General features: G+C 36.8%; 2 protein-coding genes and 1 long non-coding RNA gene across 4 annotated transcripts; all 3 read left to right on the forward strand.

The window, feature by feature from the left end:
* Nucleotides 1-1,372: 1,372 nt before the first annotated feature.
* On the forward strand, nt 1,373-9,710 carry CPR5 (cuticular protein 5). Of its 2 annotated transcripts, none has more exons than XM_076622393.1 (5): nt 1,373-1,486; nt 7,164-7,394; nt 7,711-7,906; nt 8,216-8,487; nt 8,627-9,710. In XM_076622393.1, exons 2-5 carry the CDS (start codon nt 7,293-7,295, stop codon nt 8,825-8,827), a joined length of 771 nt encoding a protein of 256 aa, XP_076478508.1. In that variant the 5' UTR covers nt 1,373-1,486; nt 7,164-7,292; the 3' UTR covers nt 8,828-9,710. The 2 variants fall into 2 exon arrangements, with proteins under 2 accessions (XP_076478508.1, XP_076478507.1); XM_076622392.1 differs by lacking the exon at nt 1,373-1,486 and adding an exon at nt 6,374-6,481.
* On the forward strand, nt 4,133-5,065 carry LOC117165559 (uncharacterized). The gene is given in 5 exon segments (XM_076622391.1): nt 4,133-4,545; nt 4,547-4,809; nt 4,812-4,885; nt 4,888-4,962; nt 4,964-5,065. Coding segments are annotated over 5 exon segments (927 nt in total).
* Nucleotides 9,711-12,220: 2,510 nt separating the features above from the next.
* Nucleotides 12,221-13,314, forward strand: LOC117165571 (uncharacterized). Its single transcript, XR_004465994.2, has 2 exons — nt 12,221-12,589; nt 12,687-13,314. It is a non-coding gene; the product is annotated as an uncharacterized LOC117165571 (long non-coding RNA).
* The last annotated feature ends 11,196 nt before the right edge of the window (nt 13,315-24,510 follow it).

The raw sequence follows: 24,510 nt of genomic DNA on the forward strand, positions 1-24,510 counted from the left end.
TTACAAATGTTACAGAAAATAATAGTTTATAACGAACGGTTAATGATCGAGAAATGCTAATCAACGGCGTAATTCCAAGTAAGTATGTAGTCGTCGATGCCGGAAACTCACTGACTGGTCAGTACTCATTGAACGCTAATAGCAATCGCAAGTTTCCCTTCCCTGTAAATAACCGGAAATTTCACAAAAGTATATTGTGTGCCAACTATCGTTGTTAGCAATTTAATTAACCTGAAAATAGTTGAAATCAATATTCACAATCAGACATACGTAGAATCGAATCGACACTGGATGAGTTAGAAACGTAATAGGAACAGACAAATTAATAATGTATAAAGTAGTTTTTCAACAACTTGACGATTATTTGATTTAATTATACTTGTAACACAGAGATGTCGAAAAATAATGCATACAAAACGACGAGCTACGCAATCTAAAGCAATGTTTTTTTTAGAACGATTAACGATCGATTTGGTAGGTTATCTAAAAGATTCGATTTGTAAATGTATTCTTATAGATAGAAGATATCTTATAGATAGCAGATGCTCCCGGATATAGCGACGGCTCAAATAAAATTCTTTTCGATAAAAAAAGGCAAAATATAAAATAAACAAAAGTTACGTTATCTATAGTTTGCAGGATGCACGTATTGCTCGTCATGACTTCAAATTTCAGTATCATCCACTTGAACGGCTGTTAATGCTTGACATTCGTTTTCAAACGTGAATCGTTGTTCAGTATGCAGAAAGTACTCTAGAAGATCTACAACTATCTGATGACGTGGTCTATTGAAAAAGTCACCTATATTTTCATGAACATTCATCGGGCATCGTGAGTGCAATACGTATCTACATATGTATGGAAAATAACTTGCAATGTTGAGACGAAGCTGTTGCGTTTTCTAATATGTATATATATTTTCATGGTTTTGCGTAAAAGTGACAGAATTGGAAAGAAATTAGTTTACCTAAGTAAAATCGAAACGAATCCTTTGATTTCTGGATGTGTTCTCAAATAAATTTCATTTTTCTTTCTCTCGATACATTTTCTTGAATTTAAATTGCATTTCTGACGTCTGTTAAGAGCTCCAATATCATAATTTAGCGTACCATGAGCCGGATCTTTTGGATGGAAGGCATGAATATTTCTCGGCAACCGATCCATAAAACGTACTTATCACTAAATAGAAGACAATATTTATTCTTAGGCTGCTCCGGTACAGGAGGGTGCAAGAAAATGTTTTAATTTTGAAAAGAGAAATTCGACGATTAACATGTCACTTATTATGCATTCAATTAGTTGCTAAGCAACGAATCAAACAAACCTTTCGTCTACATAGAATTATACGATTTCTATTGGCTGTATTGTAAGTTTGAAAGAGGATACCAATGTAGCGAGACGGATCACTGATGTGACGGACATAACGAAAAGGGAGGATCATGTGTTATGATCAAACTATTAAAAGTTAATCAAGCAAGATACAGATGTAAGTATTTTGTTATATATGATATCTATATGTACAATCAGTATATATATATGGTTGCGTTGGAGTATATGTATTATGCATGCCAATTAAAAGGTACAAATATTGGGTTGGTAAATAAGTGATTGCGGATTTTGTCAATACCACCTATTGACAAAATCCGCAATCATTTAGTTGCCAACCCAATACAATGAAACTTTTGTCGGAGCCCTGAAACGTAGACGTGTACCTATCACGTGTTATCGCTACAAGTTGAAACCATTTCAGCCACTACTTCCGGTGAAATTCTTTACAGAAATTGTTCTTTGTTTCTTCACCGGTTTCAATATCGTATACATATATTATATATAGTAAGTGCGATGTAGCTAATAGCGGTCATGTCCATGCATGGTGCAGGAAGAGGTTTTCCTTTGTTGGGGAATTTCAGTGAGCGAGAAATGATTACGTAACGATTCTGCATATGTTATATTAATTTATCTTCGATCGATCGCTTTTCTAATTTTATTATTACGTTACGTCTATTGTCGAATTATACAGGGTGGTTGGTAACTGGTGGTACGAGCGGAAAGGGGGTGACTCTACGCGAAAAAAGAAGTCGAAAATATAGAATAACAATTTTTCGTTTGAGACTTTGTTTTCGAGAAAATCGACTTTGAATTTTCGCTCGGTACGCCTGTACTTTATCACGTCTCGTCATAACGGATCTCACTGTAGATCGTTGTCTCGATGGAAAAATTAAAAAAAAAAAGAAAAAAATAAAAAAAAATGTTATTCTATATTTTCTACTTCTTTTTTCGCGTAGAATCAACCCCTTTCCGCTTGTACCACCAGTTACCAACCACCCTGTATAATCGGTATATTATCGATTACATCCGGATTTAACGTTGATCGCGTACTTCGCTTGTTCGTTGTTATTCGTAAATTCTCATCGATTTCGATGCATTCAAGTCAGTTGTTCGTTGAAAACATATCCCGTTAAACAACCTTTTGCCATCTGTTGGATTCCTTACAACGATTACGAAGATATTGATTCGAAGAAGACGAAAGCTATTATACGTATTATACCATATTAGAAACGATCCACTTAATTGTAAACATATCCACGTAAAGCTTACGTTACAGCAACCTGCCAAATTTTCTTGATTCATACATACGTAGGTAGATGGAGAGATTAACCAATGGATGAATAGATAGACGAGTAAACAAATTGTAATAGAATTGGTAATAAAATCGGACTAAAGCGTCTACTAAATAAGAACTTTTCCATTTTCGAAAAGGCATCTCTCGACGTAAACGATTTAGATCAAATTACGATTTTTAAGTTATGACTTACGTTTGAAAGTTATTTAAATGTATCGAACAACTTGTGTGTGTGTGTGTGTGTGTGTGTGTGTGTGTGTGTGTGACTTAAAAGCAACAAGACTTATAAGCAACGCACAAAACGCTAAAATAACGAACTGTCCATTTTCTGGGAAACAAATAATTGTCGTGATACACTGGTGAGAGGGAAAGACGAATAGCTAAGCCAGAAGATCGGGAAACGATAAGCGGGGATAGACGATCTAGATAGAGTGAGGAAACTCGACTAACATATAACGACTGATGGAGAATTACCATGAAAAGTGAGGAAAGGAAAGAAAATGAGAAAGAAGATCTCGGTCACTAGTGCGCGTTTGCCTAGCATAGAGACATTCGAAATTGTGCCATAAACTCGGTAGAAATAATCACTATCTCGTAGATACACATATACATCGAATTAGATTTGAAATTTGATCAACTACACATGTTTACGTCAGGGATCGCGATAACGTTGCTTTATATCGCTTGTGTATTGGTGCACTGTACTCATCAAAATAATAATGCGGTATCGAACGGAGCGTTTATACGAAAATGTCGCTTCGATAACGTCGATGGCATCAACGATCATCAAAGTCGTTGTAATTTCAAAAATACGTTGACGATAACTCTACACGATATGCTTGGTAACGGTAACGTATCTGGCACGCGACCTGTCGTATGGCCTGTATCGGAAGTAAGTATCATGCGATAAACAATACACGCATTTTCATTCTTATGTTTTGTAACAATTCGTGGAGTGCGTGCAAACTATTATGGCACTTTCACCTTTGTTTCATTTAAAAAACACGAGCATATAACATTTTGAGAGAATTGGGACAGTTGGGAATGTTGGAATGTGCTATTGCGCTCAGACTGAGATTAAACTTGACATAATAATTTCAGGCGAATCTACTCAGTTCATTTCAATGTTTTCGATTGACACGCACACGCGTAAATATTCAATGAATATTAATTTACTTATCCGGTTTACTCATCCGGAATCCGTTTCCTACTAAGTCGCTTCTCCTACATACGCTACTATGTTTTTCCTCTCTTTGTAATTTCATTTGGTTTGATATACATGTACAGTGTACATATGTATGTGGGAAAATTAGATTATTGCAAGGTCGATCATTCGAGCAATTTCGACAAGTATCGAGTGAAAGGAAGTTGACGGCGTCATGTAATACTTTTCAGGTACGTTTAGAACAGAGGATAGATCGGAAAAGGAAATAGCAAATAAGCGAGGACATGAAAACCTTAACGCGCGAGTGAATATGAAATGCTTTTGTTTTAAAGTTTGCGTTTCTAATGATCAAATTGTTCGAGTTTGGAAGGAATTGCAACAACAAGAGCAAGAACAAGAACAAGAGCGACGATATCAACATCTCTTTTATTAAGACTGATAAACCGTGTGAAAACAGTAAAGTGACTGAACAGTGTGATAGCGTGTTCACTTCCCTAAATTTTTCGCGTGCTAACATAGTAATATTTGCAAGTATTATTTACATTATTCCTTATTTGATAGTACTTGTTTATTACGCTGTTTCAGCCATCGATGCACGAGCTTATCACAAAGCCGTGTTATGTTATAACATGACGTAAATTATCTTGAATAGAATTTTGATCGCCATTGGCACGTGCGTGCTGTCTCGTGTTTCCATACATTCTAATGTTTATATCATTCTGGGTTTGGTACCGATGTTTCTTACTATATCCTTAGCCTTTTATTACGCGACTTCGTTTAACATTACCGACTAGAGCGAATCAGCAACGAGAAAGAAAGAAATTTTTAACGTACGCCAGTTGAACCTGAGGAAGTTCGTTACTACTAACAATTTTAGCTTGTGTCGCAGAACTGACTCCGTTATTTCCAAAATCATCTCTTATCGGATCAAATTTCACTGAAAAAGATGGTACGAACTTGACTGTAATTTTTTATATTGCTACATTTCTCGCCATAACTTGTCTCGCGAATGCCGTTTTTTTTGCTACACATCGTACAGAATGATCTTAATACAAATATCAACAGCACTCGCGGACAACAACACGTACAGAATTAATACGATACGATTAAAAAACGATACTTTCTTCTTCTTAGGCTGTATCCTTTGATGGACGCACCCTGGGTGACCAATTCTTACTGTTGCTGCATTTACCGACTTATGGCAATTGAAATTCTCACGAATGATTCAACCGATTCTCATGTTGTTAGCCATTTTACCGCCGCGGACGATATCGTAGGTTTTCCTGTACTCTAAGGCGAATCGAACATTTCCTAACAAACGATCGAAATCGTTGTCCTTTCTCTCTGCCGTCCCTTTCTTCGATAGCAGTACACTAATAAATTATAATTACGAGGCAATAATTGTTATTAAATGAAATTATAATTCAAGCATATAAAGCAATGTATAACGTACAACGTCTCATGTTTTACATAATATCCCATTTTCTGCTCTTTCTTTCTTTTTCATTCCTTTCCCTAATCTATATTTTAATATCGGTCTTTAGTTTACCGCGTTGATGTTTTTTCTAAAGCTCCCTTTCGCCGTTTGCCTGCTCTCCGCATAACGATCAAAGATTCGTAAGAACATTTTGCGAAAGAAGAATGCATAGCAGGTGATTCGGGTATATTTTCATGTGCCAGAAGACGCAAATGATGAAACCTGCACAAACATTAGTATTCGTTGTAGACACAATTACTAATTGCATGTGATCCAATTACAAATTGTGTAGCAAACAATATACTTTTATATAATTGGAAAACTCATGAAACCGTTACGATTAAACGTTATTAAACCGTAGGGTTCATCATTGCGATTTCTGAAATTCTGGATTGGCTTTTTCTTTTTTTGATAGTGTATAACGAAGTTACGCCTTCCGAAGTATTTTCAACAAGTATACACAAATTTTATAGAATAGCTTGCTCTATACTTTATTTGTAATTTCGTGCGAGACATTAGTTTTAATTCAAACCATTGTTCGAAGCCATCGAATCGATGATGTCGCATGTGATATAAACATGGTAAGAGAATCAGAGGGTCCTCAGAATGTGGCTGAATGTAAGTAAAACGAAGTAGCTGATGCTCTTCTATACCCACATCTACCAGAGAAAATCCCTACTTCTGATTGACCAAAAAACAGTTTATCGCTCTTGAACCACTCTGTTGGTAACCGAAGGAACGCGTTACCACAAACGAGGATCTATATCTCGTCGGTGGCGTTATTTGCACTCGTTCAAATGCACGTATAACACACGACTAAGTGTGTGTGTGTGTGTGTTGTGTGTGTGTGTGTGTGTGCGCGCGCGCGTGCGCGCACAGACCTATGCAACGTGTATCGAACTATTATTAGTCGTACTTGTATATCGTACTTATACATATTATAGATGAATAAATATATACGTAGCAGATTAGATCGAGATAGATGCTATACAGTTACGCAAATTGAGAGCTCGATGTCACACGGCTCCTTGAAGCACTCCTAGAGTTACGTGACCCATATGAACGAAACGCGTGAGCAGTATACTGTCTACGCGATCCATCTCTTCTGCGATCACCGCTTACCACGACTCCAAGATTTCGTAGCTCAATGTCGCAACGATATCAATTATTAGCTCACATTAGTATCAACTAACCAGTGTGATCTTGTGCTTACAAAGTATGCCGAATGTATTGTATTTCTTCTTCGGTAATCTAGTTATCCAGTCATCTTACCATAATTAGGATAATATAATCTGATATTTTATTAGAAACTATAATTCTCACCGAGTCTTCTAATCGATGTCAACGGCTCGATTAATATCAAATATCGTAATTTTTTGATCAAATTCAAATTACATCATAAGTTACCATCTACACGCCGTTGACGTAGGTATAGATACATATTATAGGTACAAAAATTGATTTTTTAAAATAGGAAGAAACGAATAACGATATCGAATATGATAATTCCTATTTTTATCAAATTCGTTACGTCATAAGATCATAAGATAAGGTCCACGTACAACTGATCCATGGATATTTGCGAAATTTACTCTTTTAACATAAGATAGACTGCACAATATATACATACGTAATAACAATTACGGTTAATGCATAACAATGGTTCGAGAAAACTTTCAGGCTTTCAATAGCCATACTCGCACTATGTAAGCACTTGTTTCTACACATATCGAAATAAAAATTAATTTTAAATAAAATGTCGCATAAGTGATTCAATCGTGCTTCCTTGCGAGCGTAGAAGCATTTTGTAGAACATGGTTTAATATAGAAAAATAAATTGAAACAGACAGAGTGAACGAGTTGATCGTAAACGTTTAATTAGATGTTTGATTGAAAAGTTCATAGGAAACAGCAACTTTACTCTCAACTATGACAAAGACAACTTGATCTATTACATTCACTGAAGAGTAAGTTCGACGCAGTGGGGTAAAGTGCCTGCGAAGAAAAGTTGAGGGCGGGGTCTACCGATGGCAAAGAGTATAAAATCCTCGCTAGCGAAAAGCTACGGTATCCAGTTATTACAGAGGTCTCAGAACGTCGTTGACTTTTTCATCATCATGGATTGTAAGGTAATCGTTTTTTTGTTTCTTTTTAAATCAATCTAATATGTACACTGCGATATATGTAGATAAAAAGTTGGCATTTTAGTCTTGTTTCTCATTCAGATCTCAGTTTATCTCTTGGAGACGTGCGCGCGTTTACGACAAACAAAGACTATATATCATTGTTCGTTATAGAACCATCGCGTGAACGCTTTCATAATGAAAAATGTTACATCGGTATCGCGATAAACGAATCGCCTCTGGTGAAAAAGATCTTAGACCTCATACAGATTTGTGTATACATGCAAGAACATTGTTTGATCAATTTGTTTTTCATATACAGATCATTGGATATTTGGCTACGGTCCTAACTGTCGTTCATGCGGGAATAATCGGGCCGAGCGCAGGAATAATTGCTCCCACTGGGGCCACAGTGGCAGCAGCACTTCCACAAGCTGCGGCTGCTGTCGTCAGAACCGAAAATTTTGATCCAAATCCGCAATATAGCTTCAGTTACAGCGTAGCCGATGGTCTTACGGGTATTTATTTGCCTTATCGTGAAAACTGATTCGAAGTCAGCCGTTAGATACCATGTCAAGTATATAAAATATCGAAAAAGATAAACAACGAAAAGGAAATAGGATACAATAATCTTGAAAATTTGACTTTCTTCTTCGTTCGTGAATTAAATTAGCTCAATAGAGAATAAGAGATTTTGTAAAAGAGATCGCGATACTATATCATTGTAGACATAAATGAGAAAAGCAAAGTATAGGGATACGCTAGTATCTCGTGAATAAATTGATAATAAATTAAATAATAAATTAAATTAATAAAATTTATAAAAGGTGACAACAAAGCGCAAGAGGAAACTCGTAATGGCGATGTGGTTCAAGGTAGTTATAGCTTAATAGAGCCAGATGGTTCGCGTCGAGTGGTCTCGTATGCTGCCGATCCTGTCAACGGTTTCAACGCTGTTGTTCAGAAAGATCCTAGCATCACGGTCAAGACAGCGGTCGCTGCAGCCCCAGCCGCGCGGCCTGTTGTCTCATCTCCCTTGCTGACACGACCAACATCGGTTATTACTGCAGCCGCGCCCGCTATAGCCGTTCGTCCACAGGTTCGTTCCGTGCAATCTCTCTTTTTCCTCTAACCTGAACCCCTGCCTACTTACGTTAAATTCAGTATACTCCCTACACTGCCCTATATTATACCGATTATACGATTCGTTAAGTTAAGATTATGCGTTTATTTTGCAGGCTACGCTGTTAGGTGCCCCCATATTGAGACAACCGTTGTTAGCAGGTCAGACGGTAGCTGCCACAAACGTACTCACCGCGAACGCGGGTTTATTAGGTCTTGGCGTAGGTCTTGGTCTAAGACCAGGAGGTTCTCTCTACGGTACACAGTCGCTTCTTGCGGGTGCTTATGGTACCGGAGGCATCGTTAAAGTTCATTAAATACCGCAACGGGATGCAACGCAACTCGGCTCGGCTCGATTCGATTCGACACGACATTTTATCTCCGTCTCCTCAGTTTTGCTTCACTTTGTTCGAATGCGAATTTTGAACATTTTTTTGCTTTGAGAACGTTGGATATCTAACCACGTGTACTTGAAAATGTTACTGATGGCATGCAGCGACCTTGATGCATTTCTATTTGTCATCTCCACTCATTGTTATCCATCTTTTTTTTCTTTTTCCTTATTATCAATTACTGGTAAACACATCCCAAATTTATAATATTTACAAAATCCATATCTTGCTGTTTTACGTCGAAGAGAAAACCTTATTTAAGAGCATCGGTCTAATGATTTAGAATTTTCATTCCAACATCTCTATCACTATAACGATATAGAAATAGCTACTATACGGTTAATCTGCCATCCTGCATTTATGACGAACGGTCTTTTTCTTTTTTTTTTCTTTTCTTTTCTTTTCTTTTCTTTTCTTTCTTGGTTCCGTTCAAGATTTCGTAACCAAGTCATTAAATACTTGTAGTGATTTTTATGGAACACTTTGACTTGTTTAAAGAGCAAAGTCGAAAGGATAAAAATATTTATTTACATCCATTCTGTGACACGAACAGACAGATCACGAGCCTCGTTGACGAAAGAAAGGAACTGAGCGGAATACGAGGCAAACCTTTGTACTTTTTACTATAACTATTAATCGTCCCACTTATAAATCTCCAAAGATGAAAAGTATATACTAGATAATTAGATTTCAAGATTTAGACATAATTAAAACGGCGTTTGCGTTTCTATCCTAAGTCCTTCCGTTTTAAAGACGTACCGTTACTGGATACAATATCGCATACAAAATAAATATATTATTTAGCAAACGAGCAGTATGATTTAAATTTATAATAACCTTGTGAAGCCTTGCGAGATATTGCTTTTGGATTCATTTCAAGTGAGTTTGATAAGCAGTAGAAAAAGAAAAAAACCCGGAAGAAAGCAAAATGTTTATTGCCCATTGGAATTGGCCAAAGATAAACGAAACTTGTATTGAAAAAATGAACAGAAGAACCAATTTACGATCGTCTCCTTCATCCCGGATTAATATTTTCATCTCAAACGCGTAAAATTGTATATCGTACTGTCATATATACTTCAAAACTATAAATAAATATTTCTACAACTCGATAGCGGCTCTTTGGAAGTATTGCGAGCAAAATTTAAACATCGCAAAGCATCTCATACAGTACCACTATTTTCGACATATTGCATTGGCGCGAGAACTACAACGTTATTAGCGTCACATATAAATTAATGTTAGGAAATTACAGCAAAAGCAAGTTTTTTGTCAATATATCTACATACGATGTAATAGTAAAATAAGCAATAGTAATTAATAAATATTAATAAAAAAATAGTAATAGGTAATAGGGAGCAGGGAAGAAACGTCTTGTTTTTCATTATAGAAAAGGCTCTAAATTATTTCAATGAATCTACTTTGATGGATATAAATGAATCACCTTCTATTTTATTTTGTTTCTCTATAATTTTCTTCTTTATTCTAAAATCAGATAAGTGATTTTCTGTGAGAGTTTCGAATTCTTGTTTCAACTGATCGCAAGTCGTCGTTTTCTCTCATAAACGATACTCTAAGTGATCTTTATCTTTTCCTCAGTTTCATTCAAAGTAGAGTTGTTCAATTACAACATATTTTTCAATAATATCGTCGCTCGGCCTTAGTCTCTGAGATATTGGCGAAAAGCTGCCGGTACCATTACAGTGTAGTTTTGCCTACAGTTATGCGTCTACGCCAGCGTATACGTCAGTATTCGTTACCTTACTCTATCTTCTGTCTACAAACGGGGGGGGGGGGGTCGGACGAGCTGAAAGGCCCCGTGAACAACGTGCATTTGCGAGGCTGCAAAGGATGTCTATTATAAATTATAATTCATTTAAAAACGAATATCATCAATGTATCGCATTTGAGGGTTGGGTTTCCACTTTCAATCCGGCGACCGACGACGTTTGTGTTAAGTAATAACAAGTTAATTATAAATATAGTAGACGAACGAATAATTGATATTTGTATATTGATCTCGTAGAAAAGCTAATTCCTCTCCGATTTCAATGATCTTTGGGTATGTTGGACATTTCAAATATTGGATATTTTGAACAATTTTCCCCTGTATGCGCGTGTAACCAGCGCTCAGCCCTAATTCTCAAGATTTTCGCAAAAAAAAAAAAAAAAAAGAAAGAAAAGAAAAACAAGAAAAATAACCCTACCTACCATCGATACTACTTCAGTGAATTCTGTCTGTATGTTGCTTGGTGAGTTCGTGTGGCGTGTAGCGCACGCGTCAGTATTTTGGTCATCTTACGGCAGCGGAAACGTAAACATAAAGACCGCGCGTTGTCTTTCTTTGTCAATTCATACGATAACCTGTAGGAGATTAAAGCTGCAATATTTTTTAAATTAATCATTTTTCAACACAAGCTCGTACATTTTTCGAACATAGGAGAGGAATAGAAAAAAATATGCAGTACTATTGAACCAAATGATCCATTGGCATTGAAATCTCTTTAAGAAGAACGTAGCAAGAAATGGAAATATCTTATTAAGTTCCCCTCGTGAAGTCAAACAACTTCCATCGGAAACATTTTATCGCATTTCTGATACTTGGAGAAATATTCGCGCGTATACATTTAAAACGAACTGTATACTGTATTTGTGAAATTGGAAATTGAGGCATTGGGTGCTTAACGTTAATTTATGTTTTAATACATAAATGTATGCTATAAAATAATAAATATATATTTCTTAATAATAAGAAAAGTATTATGAAAATTATTTATTTGTCTACAATAATAATAATAATAATAATAATAATAATAATAATAATAATAAGAGTAATTTAATGGTCTTATTTAAATGACAGCTGAATTTGTGCAGGATCTGCTGCCTTTCTGTGCTGCCTTTCTGCCTTCTGATTATGCTGTGCATAGTCTGTTACGTGCTGCTGCCAATCTGCACTCAAATGGTTATTAGTATAGTTATTAGGCTAATGTTTTAATGGAGAATGTGATAACGAATACAAAATAAGCGATATAGTTTATATTCTATAATTTTATAATTTTATATTCGCTATAATTTGTACCAAAGGGAATGAAAAACGAAGAAACAAGATGTAAATAGAAAGAAAAGAATGGCACATGAGTGGAATTAGATTAGGTAAAACGATACCAAAACTATATGAAATACAGAGAAATAAGACTGTGTTGACGCGATAGCGTAATAAGGCCAGTACACTAATTGGGTCTTTTATACATGTGAGGTGTAAGTGTTGTCCGTGATAATTGTAGGCTGCTGCTAGCTGCAGACGTCGCTGCTGGGGTACTGCTGATTTTCTTCCGTTTTTGAAGCGTAGAAGAAAACTCGGACTCCGGTCGCCGGGATTCGTACCCGGGTCCCAAACTTTCGTAATCTAAGACGCTGACCACTGCGCTGCCGTCGTCCGACTCTAGTTAGTGTCGAGTGGTGGTATTTGCTGTTGAGTGCCGCCACACATGTTAAGTTTATTCGAAAGTACTAGAACAAGAAATTATTGGACGGAGTGGTCGATCTGAACCCTACGTAGTTCATGACCAATATCTTCATCTCCACGGTGGCTAGGCCGTCTGACGAACACGCATGTTCCACGATTGTAGAGTTTTACGCGGTCGGAGCTGTGTAAGATATTTTTGTATCTGGAAGTTTAACATAAAGGTATGTGTTGATCGCAGATCGAGGTAAATATAACGTGAAGGGTAATTCTAATTGGGTGATATGATTTATAGGTTATACCGGTTTGTTTTCTTTATAGTATAAATTGCCGGCGAGCATGGATGGTGCAAATGGAGAAGCGGACTCTAGCGAATAACGAGCAGCAGAAGGAGTAACAAGAAGAAAAAGGAAAAGAGCGTTTAATCGCTGATGATGAGAAAATGTATTATCTCGTTGGTTGCGTGCGAGCGTTGGAGAAAATGTGTGAAACGTGGGAAGCGCAGGAAGAAATAGTTCGTGAATGTGTAAATAAGATGTGTAAATAAAAGCGTTTAGAAATGTAAAACGTTTTGCGTAAAGCAGCTAGTGATAAGAGCGTAAGAGTATAGAGTGAAAAGACGAGGTGTGTAATAAAGATGTATAAATAAAATAAACGCGTACCTAACTTGAGTGTGTGAAAAAGTGGAGCGGGAAAGGTAATAGCGATGTTGATTTAGTGTGGGAATTTGTCAAAACATGGGTTAGTTTTGTTAGAAAATTGTAAAATATGTAAAAAGATTGTAGACGTCAAAAGCGTGAAAGTTGAAAAAAGTAAGAAAAGAAGGAAAAGAGAGTATAAAATGATATTAAGTAATACATAAGGCAATATAATTTTCTGGTTGGTAAAAGAATGGACTTGTTTGGATTCTAGGAGACTAAAGAATAAACGAAGATACATTTAGGAGATATGTGTGCGTTGTTTATTCAACCATTGACCATAAATTGTGAAAGTAGGCTTTAAAAAGATAAATGACAGATAGAGTAGCTTTTAAAGGTTAAGAATATAGTTGCGTTAACAAAGGTGTAATTGTGAAATGTATGGGTAATGAAATAAAATATCATTACAAAAGGTAGTAATTATATCTGGAAATATATTAATAAGGAATGACACGATTGAAATCTTGTAATTATATGGATAATATATGGAAAGTGATTAACGTTAAATAACTTCCATTTAAAGGAATGAAAGGTATTAGAAATAAAATAGAACGGTATTATTAAATGTAGTAATTATATAGAATTATAATAAATATGGTGGTAATTACGTCCTTGGTATAGGCTTGGGTGAGAATTATAGCGCGTTACGGAGTCCGACAAGGAAGAAGAATGTTGGATGAAGGTTTGGCGGAAGGGAATAGAGAGAAAGAAAATTGTTTAAAGGCGTAATGTTATTTGAGAAAGGAAAGTTGGCATAGAAAGAAGAGATAAATGTATAGGACTTGGTAAATTTAATAAGTGGTAAATGGGTGGTGAGGGGAAACAAGGGTAGAGAATAATAGGGTGTATCTAAAATATCTTTTTGATGAAAAGGTAGAAGACAAAAGAGCGGTGATTGTGGAAAAAATAGATTAAACATAAATGTAGGTTTAAGCAAGCAACACGTAAAGAGTCCGGTTAGCTCCGCGGTAAGGTGTCGGATTCGTAACTTTTTGATGACGTGTTGGATTCTCGAGGCTGCGTGCGGAGCCCCGTTGTTGTTGTGGGGGGCTCGTTTCTTCACCCTGGGTTTTCTTCCGCGGGATGGTGTGTCCAAACCGGCTCGAGGTAGTGAAAGCTACGAGATTTCGCTCCCCTAAACAATTTTTGTTGTACGTCTGGTAGGTGTGGGAAGGAAGAGAAGAAGAGTACCGTGCCTAGTCTCCGGGTAGGCATGGCGTGTAGATGGGTAAAGACACGAGCATTTATCGCACAACAGATTCAAATATAGAGGGAATTCTACCGGATATTACAATTGCAAATTACAAACGTTATTAAATAAAACGAAGTTAGGCTCTTTTCCCTTTTTGTTCAAACTAATTGATAGTTAAAAACTAGTATGAAGGAGGTGTGAGTTTAGTCTTAGTTTGTAGAAACTATTTAAATGATAAAAATAGATATCGTTTTAAATCGTTAAAGAAGTCAAATTACGATAAAAATTAAGAAATCGTTCAATTTGATTTTGCTATAATGGAAAAACCGTCACCTGCTAAGTCAAAAAATTGTTACCGTTTGATTAACAAACCGGCATCTTGTCAAGGTATATAAGGAACACGGAAGTCGCGCGCGAGCTCTTTTGTGCCTGAAATTCCGGAGAGTGAACATCGAAGAAGAATTTAAATATAAGGTAAATAAAACAAAAAATATCAAATAACAACATTGCAACCAGTAATTTATAACGTCTAAACCATTAATTTACAACACTTAAGCTATTCATTTATAAAATTTATACTATTAATTTATAACATTTAAACTATTAATTTATAACATTTAAGCAATTAATTTATAACATTTAAACTGTTATTTTATACATTTAAGCCATTAATTTATAACGTCAAAACTATTAATTTATAACATTCAAGCCATTAATTTACAACATTTAAACTGTTATTTTATACATTTAAGCCATTAATTTGTAACATTTAAGGAATTAATTTATAACGTCAAAACTATTAATTTATAACATTTATGCTATTGATTTATAACATTTACACTATTAATTTATAACATGTAAGCAATTAATTTATAACATTTAAACTATTAATTTATAACATTTATGCTATTAATTTATAACATTTATGCTATTAAATTATAACATTTAAGCCATTAATTTACAACATTTAAGGAATTAATTTATAACGTCTAAACTATTAATTTATAACATTTATGCTATTAAATTATAACATTTAAGCCATTAATTTACAACATCTAAGCCATTAATTTGCAACATTTAAACTATTACTGTATACATTTAAACCATTAATTTCTAACATTCGAACTATTAAATTATAACATTTAAGCTCTTAATTTAGAACATTTAAATTCTTATTTTATACATTTAAGCCATTAACTTTTAACATTTAAAGTATTAATTTATACTTTTAAACCATTAATTCCTAACATTTAAGCTGTTAATTTGTAACAGTCAAGCTATTAATTTGTAACATTTATGCCATTAATTTATAACACTCAAACTATTAATTTATAACATTTAAACTACCAATTTCTAACATTTAAGCTATTAATTTATAATGTCTAAGCCATTAATTTATAACATTTAAGCAAATAATTAGCAACGATTAAACTATTAATTTATAGCAACTGAAACATTAATTGACAACATGTAAAACATTAATTTATAAGAATCACACCATTCTTCAAGGAATCAATAAGAAATACCTAACCGTGATTACAGCCAATTAGATCATATTGTTCGCTACATAATTATGAACTGTGTCACGTACAGCGATGCAGGCGGTATTGAAGAAATAAAGCCATTTTATGTTACAATTATAACGAATAAATTTACTCGTTTAACTTGAGAAGAATTAAAAATGTACCTGACTTTTAAATAAGCATTAAATAAGAATTTTAAATATCGCAAACAGTGATGTAGGTGTTATTCAAGAAAAAGGAACATTTCATTTTGTAATTAGAACGAGTAAATGAACGAATATCGTTAATATAATATAATGCTTAATATGAATTTTATCTATCTGATTATTTAATACCTTAACTTATTTCACAGTAACGTCATCGATTGCCGTTAGGCTTTTTTCCCCTTTTTGTTCAAACTAATTGATAGTCGAAAACTAGTATTAAAGAAGTGTGAATTTAGTCTTAGTTTGCAGAAACTATTAAAATGATAAAAATGGATATCGTATTAAATCGTTAAAGAAGCAAATTTACGATAAAAATTAAGAAATCGTTCAATTTGATTTTGCTATAATGGAAAAACCGTCCCCTGCTAAGACAAAAAATCGTTACCGTTTGATTAACAAACCGGCATCTTGTCAAGGTATATAAGGAACACGGAAGTCGCGCGCGAGCTCTTTTGTGCCTGAAATTCCGGAGAGTGAACATCGAAGAAGAATTTAAATATAAGGTAAATAAAACAAAAAATATCAAATAACAACATTGCAACTAGCAATTTACAACGTCTAAACCATTAATTTACAACACTTAAGTTATTAATTTATAACATTTAAGCCATTAATTTATAACATTTAAGGAATTAATTTATAACGCCAAAACTATTAATTTATAACATTTATGCTATTAATTTATTACATTTAAGCTATTAATCTACAACATCCAAGCTACTAATTTACAATATTTAAACTATTAATTTATATCATTTAGGCTATTAATTTACAACATCTAAGCCATTAATTTACAACATTTAAACTGTTATTGTATACATTTATGCTATTAATTTATAACATTTAAGATATTAATTTATAACATTTAAGCCATTAATTTGTAACTTTTAAACTATTAATTTATAACATTTAAGCTATTAATTTACAACATTTAAACTATTAATTTATAACATTTAAGCTATTAATTTATAACGTCTAGGCCATTGATTTACAACATTTAAACTGTTATTGTATACATTTATGCTATTAATTTATAACATTTAAGATATTAATTTGTAACTTTTAAACTATTAATTTATAACATTTAAGCTATTAATTTGCAACATTAAACTATTAATTTATAACATTTAAGCTATTAATTTATAACGTCTAGGCCATTAATTTACAACATTTAAACTGTTATTGTATACATTTATGCTATTAATTTATAACATTTAAGCTATTAATTTTTAACGTCTAGGCCATTGATTTGTAACTTTTAAACTGTTATTTTATACATTTAGCCATTAATTTACAACATGTAAACCATTAATTTATATCACCTGAGCCATTAATTTACAACATTTAAGCCATTAATCTAAAACAATTACTCCATTAATTCTTAACAGTTATACCAATAATTTATAACCACATTCTGCCATTAATTCAAAGTAATTACGCTCTTAATTCATAGCAGTTGTACCGTTAATCGGTTGTAACTCTACATTCATTGATTTAAATCAATACCATCAATTCGTAGTGAGTGAATTAATGATTTATTTTGTTTTATTTTATGAACGAAATCTATCGAGTCTTTGAAGCACTATTTTATTTCTATATAGCATTATTTTTTAATTTTAAATACAGTATTTAATTTCTCATTTCACTATTTCGTATAAAACCTGTGGTAACACAGAGTGTAATTTTAAGATGTAATTTTTCATGTCTGCTCAAAACCAAGGAACACCATATTCATGGAATCAAGGAAGCAAGTACAATTTAACCGAAGGCAACGATATCTTATCATTCATCCATACGCGCTACAATTCGTACCTCGCATGGTTTCGTTTCTTCGATGATAAGTTCAGTATTCAAGTATGATTATGCGTTTCCACGTACTACAGCTATTCTAATTAATAAATTTCAATATACTACTACTTCTATATACTACTACTATACTACTACTACTATATGCTACTTCTTTATTATAAAATAATTTTACATCTCTGCTCCCAATGCTTAAAAACTCTTTATGTAAATGGGACCCGAGCGTAGTTACCTCCTCGTGGTGGTTCCCGGTAATTGGTATCGTTTTCCAAATAATAATACAGCAAGTACTATTTTGAATATTAGTATTACTATTTGAAAAACGATATCAAGCTAAAAACTACTTCAATATAGTCTGGTCTCGATCATCCAAAATAGTTTTGGTGATCTAGACTGGACTAATACCCCCCCGCGGGGGCGCCGTGGGACATCGTGGGACATCGCGGGACATCGCGAGACACCGCGGGATGCGAGCGTTTTAGTCTTAATTAATCATAAGGTAGATACCTATGTTAAGTGCATTGTGAGCTCATTCTGTACAACGACATTTATCCACCTTAGAACGAAAAAAAGAAAAATCTCGTCTCCCTTCACTCGCTTACCACGCAGTATTTATTGTACTCGCGATTTATCGGTTCGCGATCACTCAGTTCTTTCCAACCGTAGCGTGACGTACTCGCTCGTGCGTATTCCGGGTACGTGCGGGTCAACGTACACTGGACAACTCCTTGGATTCGTAAGTCGCCCCAAGGAAACCTCTGTCTTGGTGACTGCTCGACGACTGCTCGACGTTCGCATCGGATCGCGGGAGTTGTCGTCGCGCCGGTGATGCTTGCGAATCTGTTGGGGATTCAGTCGTGGATCTGCAGTCCTGTCCGATTGGTACTTTGGTACTCGGTCAGGGACCTGCAATTTCACGTCCTCCGTAATTCTGTTCGGGCCCGCGGGAGTGGACCTCACTGTTCAGTTGAGGTCAATGCCTTCGTAATCCTGTTCAGCGGTCCCTCCCCGTGAGTGGACCCCACTGTTCAGTTGAGGCCTCTTGCCTCCGTAATCCTGTTCAGCGGTCCATCCCCGGGTTCCACATGTTCAGTTGGAGTGTGTTAAGTTGCTGGCCTATGTGCCGGATCCACGGCTGAATTACCCGTGGATCACTAGCATCATCGGTCGGCGCCATCGACCGCGACTCGTGTAAGTTTCGAACGGCGAAACAGGAATCGAGTTACGGTCAATTCTTCAGCTTTCCGCCGAACCTCGGGGTTATCTCGTGTACGGGGGTACGTCGTGTAGGTTTGTTAGTTCTTTCGAGAGATCGCGATCTCGTTCGTTTCGGGCGCGGCGCGATTTTTTCCTTTATCATCTGATTCATCGGGCATTTTCTTGTTTTCCCATTTTTAAGGGATACTTATTGAGATCACGTTAGAGTTTATAACTTTTCAGTATCTTCAATATCTTACAGTGTCGCAAAAATAGAACGATAACTAGTTTAGTACAGCGACTCGTATGTCCCTTCTGCGAGACACGAAATGGTATATACAGTGTCAGTATCTACGTTTTCTTCCTTTCATTCCAAGTTAGATAAATGTGTGTTTGATACCAAATGATGCCAGTAGGGATGCGAATTATTGTACGATATTTGTACTGATCGATGTAATCGTTGTGTGGGAGATGGATGTTGCGTTACGTAGGCTTTGTTCTACGTTTGTAAAGATTCATGTAAGCGCTGCGTCGGGGATATGTGTTTCGCAGTTAGGCTACGAAACAACTATTTCCATACGCAGGCCCATGGTCAAGTAGAGTCAAAACTCGACATTCTGCCAACAGGTTGAATGTCGAGATCGATGTGTAGTGCTACATATACCCATGGGCGGGTCTCGTGCGTAGTCACCTCCTCGTGGTGAGACCTGGTAATTGGCATCCTTTTCCAAAAATTAATCAGTTGATTAATCTTTGGAAAACGATGCCAAGCTAAGAACTACGCAACAGTCCAGTTTGGATCACCAAAAGCCTCTAAGAGAATTTTGGATGATCTAGACTGGACTGCACCGTGGGACATCGTTGGACACCGTGGGACGTCGTCGGTCCAGTGTGGGTCACCAAATGCCGCGAAAAGAATTTTGGATGATCTACACTGGACTGCAACGTGGGACATCGTCGGTCCAGTATGGGTCACCAAATGCCGCGAAAAGAATTTTGGATGATCTACACTGGACTGCAACGTGGGACATCGTCGGTCCAGTGTGGGTCACCAAATGCCGCGAAAAGAATTTTGGATGATCTACACTGGACTGCAACGTGGGACATCGTCGGTCCAGTGTGGGTCACCAAATGCCGCGAAAAGAATTTTGGATGATCTACACTGGACTGCAACGTGGGACATCGTCGGTCCAGTGTGGGTCACCAAATGCCGCGAAAAGAATTTTGGATGATCTACACTGGACTGCAACGTGGGACATCGTCGATCCAGTGTGGGTCACCAAATGCCGCGAAAAGAATTTTGGATGATCTACACTGGACTGCAACGTGGGACATCGTCGGTCCAGTGTGGGTCACCAAATGCCGCGAAAAGAATTTTGGATGATCTACACTGGACTGCAACGTGGGACATCGTCGGTCCAGTGTGGGTCACCAAATGTCGCGAAAAGAATTTTGGATGATCTACACTGGACTGCAACGTGGGACATCGTCGGTCCAGTGTGGGTCACCAAATGCCGCGAAAAGAATTTTGGATGATCTACACTGGACTGCAACGTGGGACATCGTCGGTCCAGTGTGGATCACCAAATGCCGCGAAAAGAATTTTGGATGATCTACACTGGACTGCAACGTGGGACATCGTCGGTCCAGTGTGGGTCACCAAATGCCGCGAAAAGAATTTTGGATGATCTACACTGGACTGCAACGTGGGACATCGTCGGTCCAGTGTGGGTCACCAAATGCCGCGAAAAGAATTTTGGATGATCTACACTGGACTGCAACGTGGGACATCGTCGGTCCAGTGTGGGTCACCAAATGCCGCGAAAAGAATTTTGGATGATCTACACTGGACTGCAACGTGGGACATCGTCGGTCCAGTGTGGGTCACCAAATGCCGCGAAAAGAATTTTGGATGATCTACACTGGACTGCAACGTGGGACATCGTCGGTCCAGTGTGGGTCACCAAATGCCGCGAAAAGAATTTTGGATGATCTACACTGGACTGCAACGTGGGACATCGTCGGTCCAGTGTGGGTCACCAAATGCCGCGAAAAGAATTTTGGATGATCTACACTGGACTGCAACGTGGGACATCGTCGGTCCAGTGTGGGTCACCAAATGCCGCGAAAAGAATTTTGGATGATCTACACTGGACTGCAACGTGGGACATCGTCGGTCCAGTGTGGGTCACCAAATGCCGCGAAAAGAATTTTGGATGATCTACACTGGACTGCAACGTGGGACATCGTCGGTCCAGTGTGGGTCACCAAATGCCGCGAAAAGAATTTTGGATGATCTACACTGGACTGCAACGTGGGACATCGTCGGTCCAGTGTGGGTCACCAAATGCCGCGAAAAGAATTTTGGATGATCTACACTGGACTGCAACGTGGGACATCGTCGGTCCAGTGTGGGTCACCAAATGCCGCGAAAAGAATTTTGGATGATCTACACTGGACTGCAACGTGGGACATCGTCGGTCCAGTGTGGGTCACCAAATGCCGCGAAAAGAATTTTGGATGATCTACACTGGACTGCAACGTGGGACATCGTCGGTCCAGTGTGGGTCACCAAATGCCGCGAAAAGAATTTTGGATGATCTACACTGGACTGCAACGTGGGACATCGTCGGTCCAGTGTGGGTCACCAAATGCCGCGAAATGAATTTTGAATGATCTACACTGGACTGCAACGTGGGACACCGTGGGACACCGTGGGACACCGTGGGACACCGTGGGACACCGTGGGACACCGTGGGACACCGTGGGACACCGTGGGACACCGTGGGATATGTCTTGGCTATGTCGAATCCATTCTGAGCCCATTCTGTACAATGATACTTATCTGACTTGGAACGAGATATAAAAATCTATTCTTTTTTTCCACTGAATCTTGCGGTTATTTTGTGCACAGGAGTGCGTCGCGCGAGTCCATTGATTCTTCTGAAAGATCCCGATGTATGAAATCATTCTCTTATTTCAAGTCAATTTTTAACGAATTATCTTATTGTTTCAAATTGAGTTATAACGTCATAAACTTGCAACTTAGTAACAGTTGGATTCAAATACCTCGAAACAAGGTTTCGCGCGCGTTTGTGCAGTATTCTTTAAGTATATTTAAGTGGCGAACTTTTGAATCCTTGCAAATATTTTCCAATATTTATAACACGCGACTATAGTGTATTAGTGGAATGTATATTTCGTATTCTAATAACGAAAATTCATAGTATATATTCTAATTGCGAACAGTATAATTCTTGCAAACGATTGCATTGCATTCGCGGTATTCGTAAGCATTTGTTCGCTATCGAGAAATATCTTACAATTTTCAACTAAATAATATTTTTCAAACTTGTTCCAATTACTTAATAATAATTTTTAAGTGTAAAAGAATAGCAGTATTTTCTAAATAAACGTTCGATAGGAAAAAGAAGAAAATTGTCGAAACGACGTTTCGCTTCTTTCTCACCCCCCTCCCCTCACCCGCCCTTAAACAACCACCATTTCCACCACTGGACTTTCAACGGCCCCTGCCTGATGTTAGTCTTCCTGATCATATTCGCTGGGTTATCGCAGCATCTACGGTAACGTCCTCTGTTTCTCTGCTTCGAACGGTGAGTCGCATGCATTTCTGTTCCTCCGGTCACTCAATCATGTCGTAGGATGAAAGGTCCGAATCGGCACGGGTGACTGGTTGTATTACGTAGAATTTTCTGAGCATAGTGACCGCGGGTATTTTTTTATACCCGTGAGTAGTAACGTTCTTTTTTTAAATTTATTAGTTTAGGATAGGTCTTCTTGCACAGCGCGATTATAATAATTAGTTTAAATACATACACTTGAGAATATATTCGTGTTATTTATAAGCATGCATGTTAACATTCCGTATGAATATTTGCAAATGGCAAATATATACACGAATATACTTGTTTGACATAAATATACTTGTTCTTAAGCAATGAATTAATCGTGACAATATTAAGTCACGTTCGTTTATTTCACTTTAGCTAGAATTTAAAATACGAGTTAAAATTCATTTTTTCCCGTACAAGAATATGTGAAATTTTACGTGCAAGAAGACACTTCGCGACAGGCAGATTTTTGAATCAAAGCAATAATTTTGAACACTGCTTCTGCACTTTCGAGTATATGCTTTGATAAAGAGATCGCCTGAGATTATTTCTTTCTTAGTAATATATTTGAAGTCAATTATTCCATTTGATCGAGTCACAGTCTTTTTCAATTAACGCTACCTTTATGCAATATTAAAATTTTGTTCTGATTTATTAAATTAATAAAGTAGAGTTACTTGATTACTATTAAATTAATAAAGTAAATTTAATCAGATACAAAGTAGTAAAATATAAAATCAAAGAACGTTAGTCCGTTAAATAAAAATTACACAAACTAATCATCTTTTTAGATCAGGATTTTCAGGTTTAACCTTTTCCGTGCCCATTGTCAGGACCTCATTCACGTGCCCAGGTGCTACTTGAATGGGAGAAAGACAGTGGGCACGATGATCTAGAATTAAGTAATGTAATAATTTGTCAGCGACTGACGATGTGTTAGTGTACCGTGCACGACGTATTTTCCACGTTATGTGTGTGTGTTGTTAGGCCGTGGAACTGCGTCGCTTTTTTTGATTCGTTAAAACATCAAATATTAAAAATGTCGAAACATATATCGATTCAATTTACGTCTCGATACAATCACAATTTGTGATAATATCGCCCACGCGATTAAGTGTAACCCCGCTTTAAATATGCCGTAAATTATAATTATAATTCCAAGTTTACTTACGTTTATTTTAACGATGTCATTTCCTCAGACGTGTTTTATCACGTTTTACGCAATGGCCACTAGCCTTCGTCAGTCGATTTCAGGAAAACGGTACGTACCTTAGAGTGTGCATGTTGTGCGTTAAGCTCGAGTGTCGGAGGCGTCCCGGGACGTCCTCTCTAGTGTAGGACCTTTGCGCCCGAGCGTTTGTGTGAGAACCGTGGAGCGAGTGTGTTGGTGTGCCTGTTTTGCCATTTTTTTAAATATAGCGCTAGGTAGGATAGGTAGTATACTTTCTGGTATGTCTGTTAATTATAAGTAGGTAGGGCCGGGCAGGTTGGCACAGTCTCTGGTCGGGTAGGCGCGTTTTCGTGTGACCAACCTGTTTCTGGAAATCTGATTTGAAAAATCGACGGTGAAACTGGCACGAGTAGAGCATGCTCTCGTCTCTGGTTTTGCCTTTCGATTTTTCGAATTTCGCGGTCGCGGTCGCGAATGGGTCGAAACGAACGTTTATTGCTCGAGCACGCACATGCGAGTGAGCAACGATCACTGCTGTGATCGTTGGTCAGTCCATGTGCACTTCAATCAGCTTCCGCGGTTTATATTTTTATTTGTCCTTGGTAAGTTTTTCTTTTGTTTGCGATTTAGAAGTCTCGAGCTTAGATTTAAGTTTCAGCGGGCATTGCGCCCGAAGAAAGAAGAGGCTATAAGCCGAAGAGGCCCGGCAAACTGCCACTC

Source organism: Bombus vancouverensis, chromosome 10, assembly GCF_051014615.1.
Source record: "Bombus vancouverensis nearcticus chromosome 10, iyBomVanc1_principal, whole genome shotgun sequence".
In the NCBI taxonomy this organism is placed as follows: Eukaryota; Metazoa; Arthropoda; class Insecta; order Hymenoptera; family Apidae; genus Bombus; species Bombus vancouverensis.

Coding starts and splice junctions, on each gene's coding strand:
- CPR5 (XM_076622393.1), top strand. CDS start 7,293: ATGGCAAAGAGTATAAAATCCTCGCTAGCGAAAAGCTACGGTATCCAG. Junction 7,395..7,710: donor TCATCATCATGGATTGTAAG/GTAATCGTTTTT, acceptor TTTCATATACAG/ATCATTGGATATTTGGCTAC. Junction 8,488..8,626: donor CTATAGCCGTTCGTCCACAG/GTTCGTTCCGTG, acceptor TTTATTTTGCAG/GCTACGCTGTTAGGTGCCCC.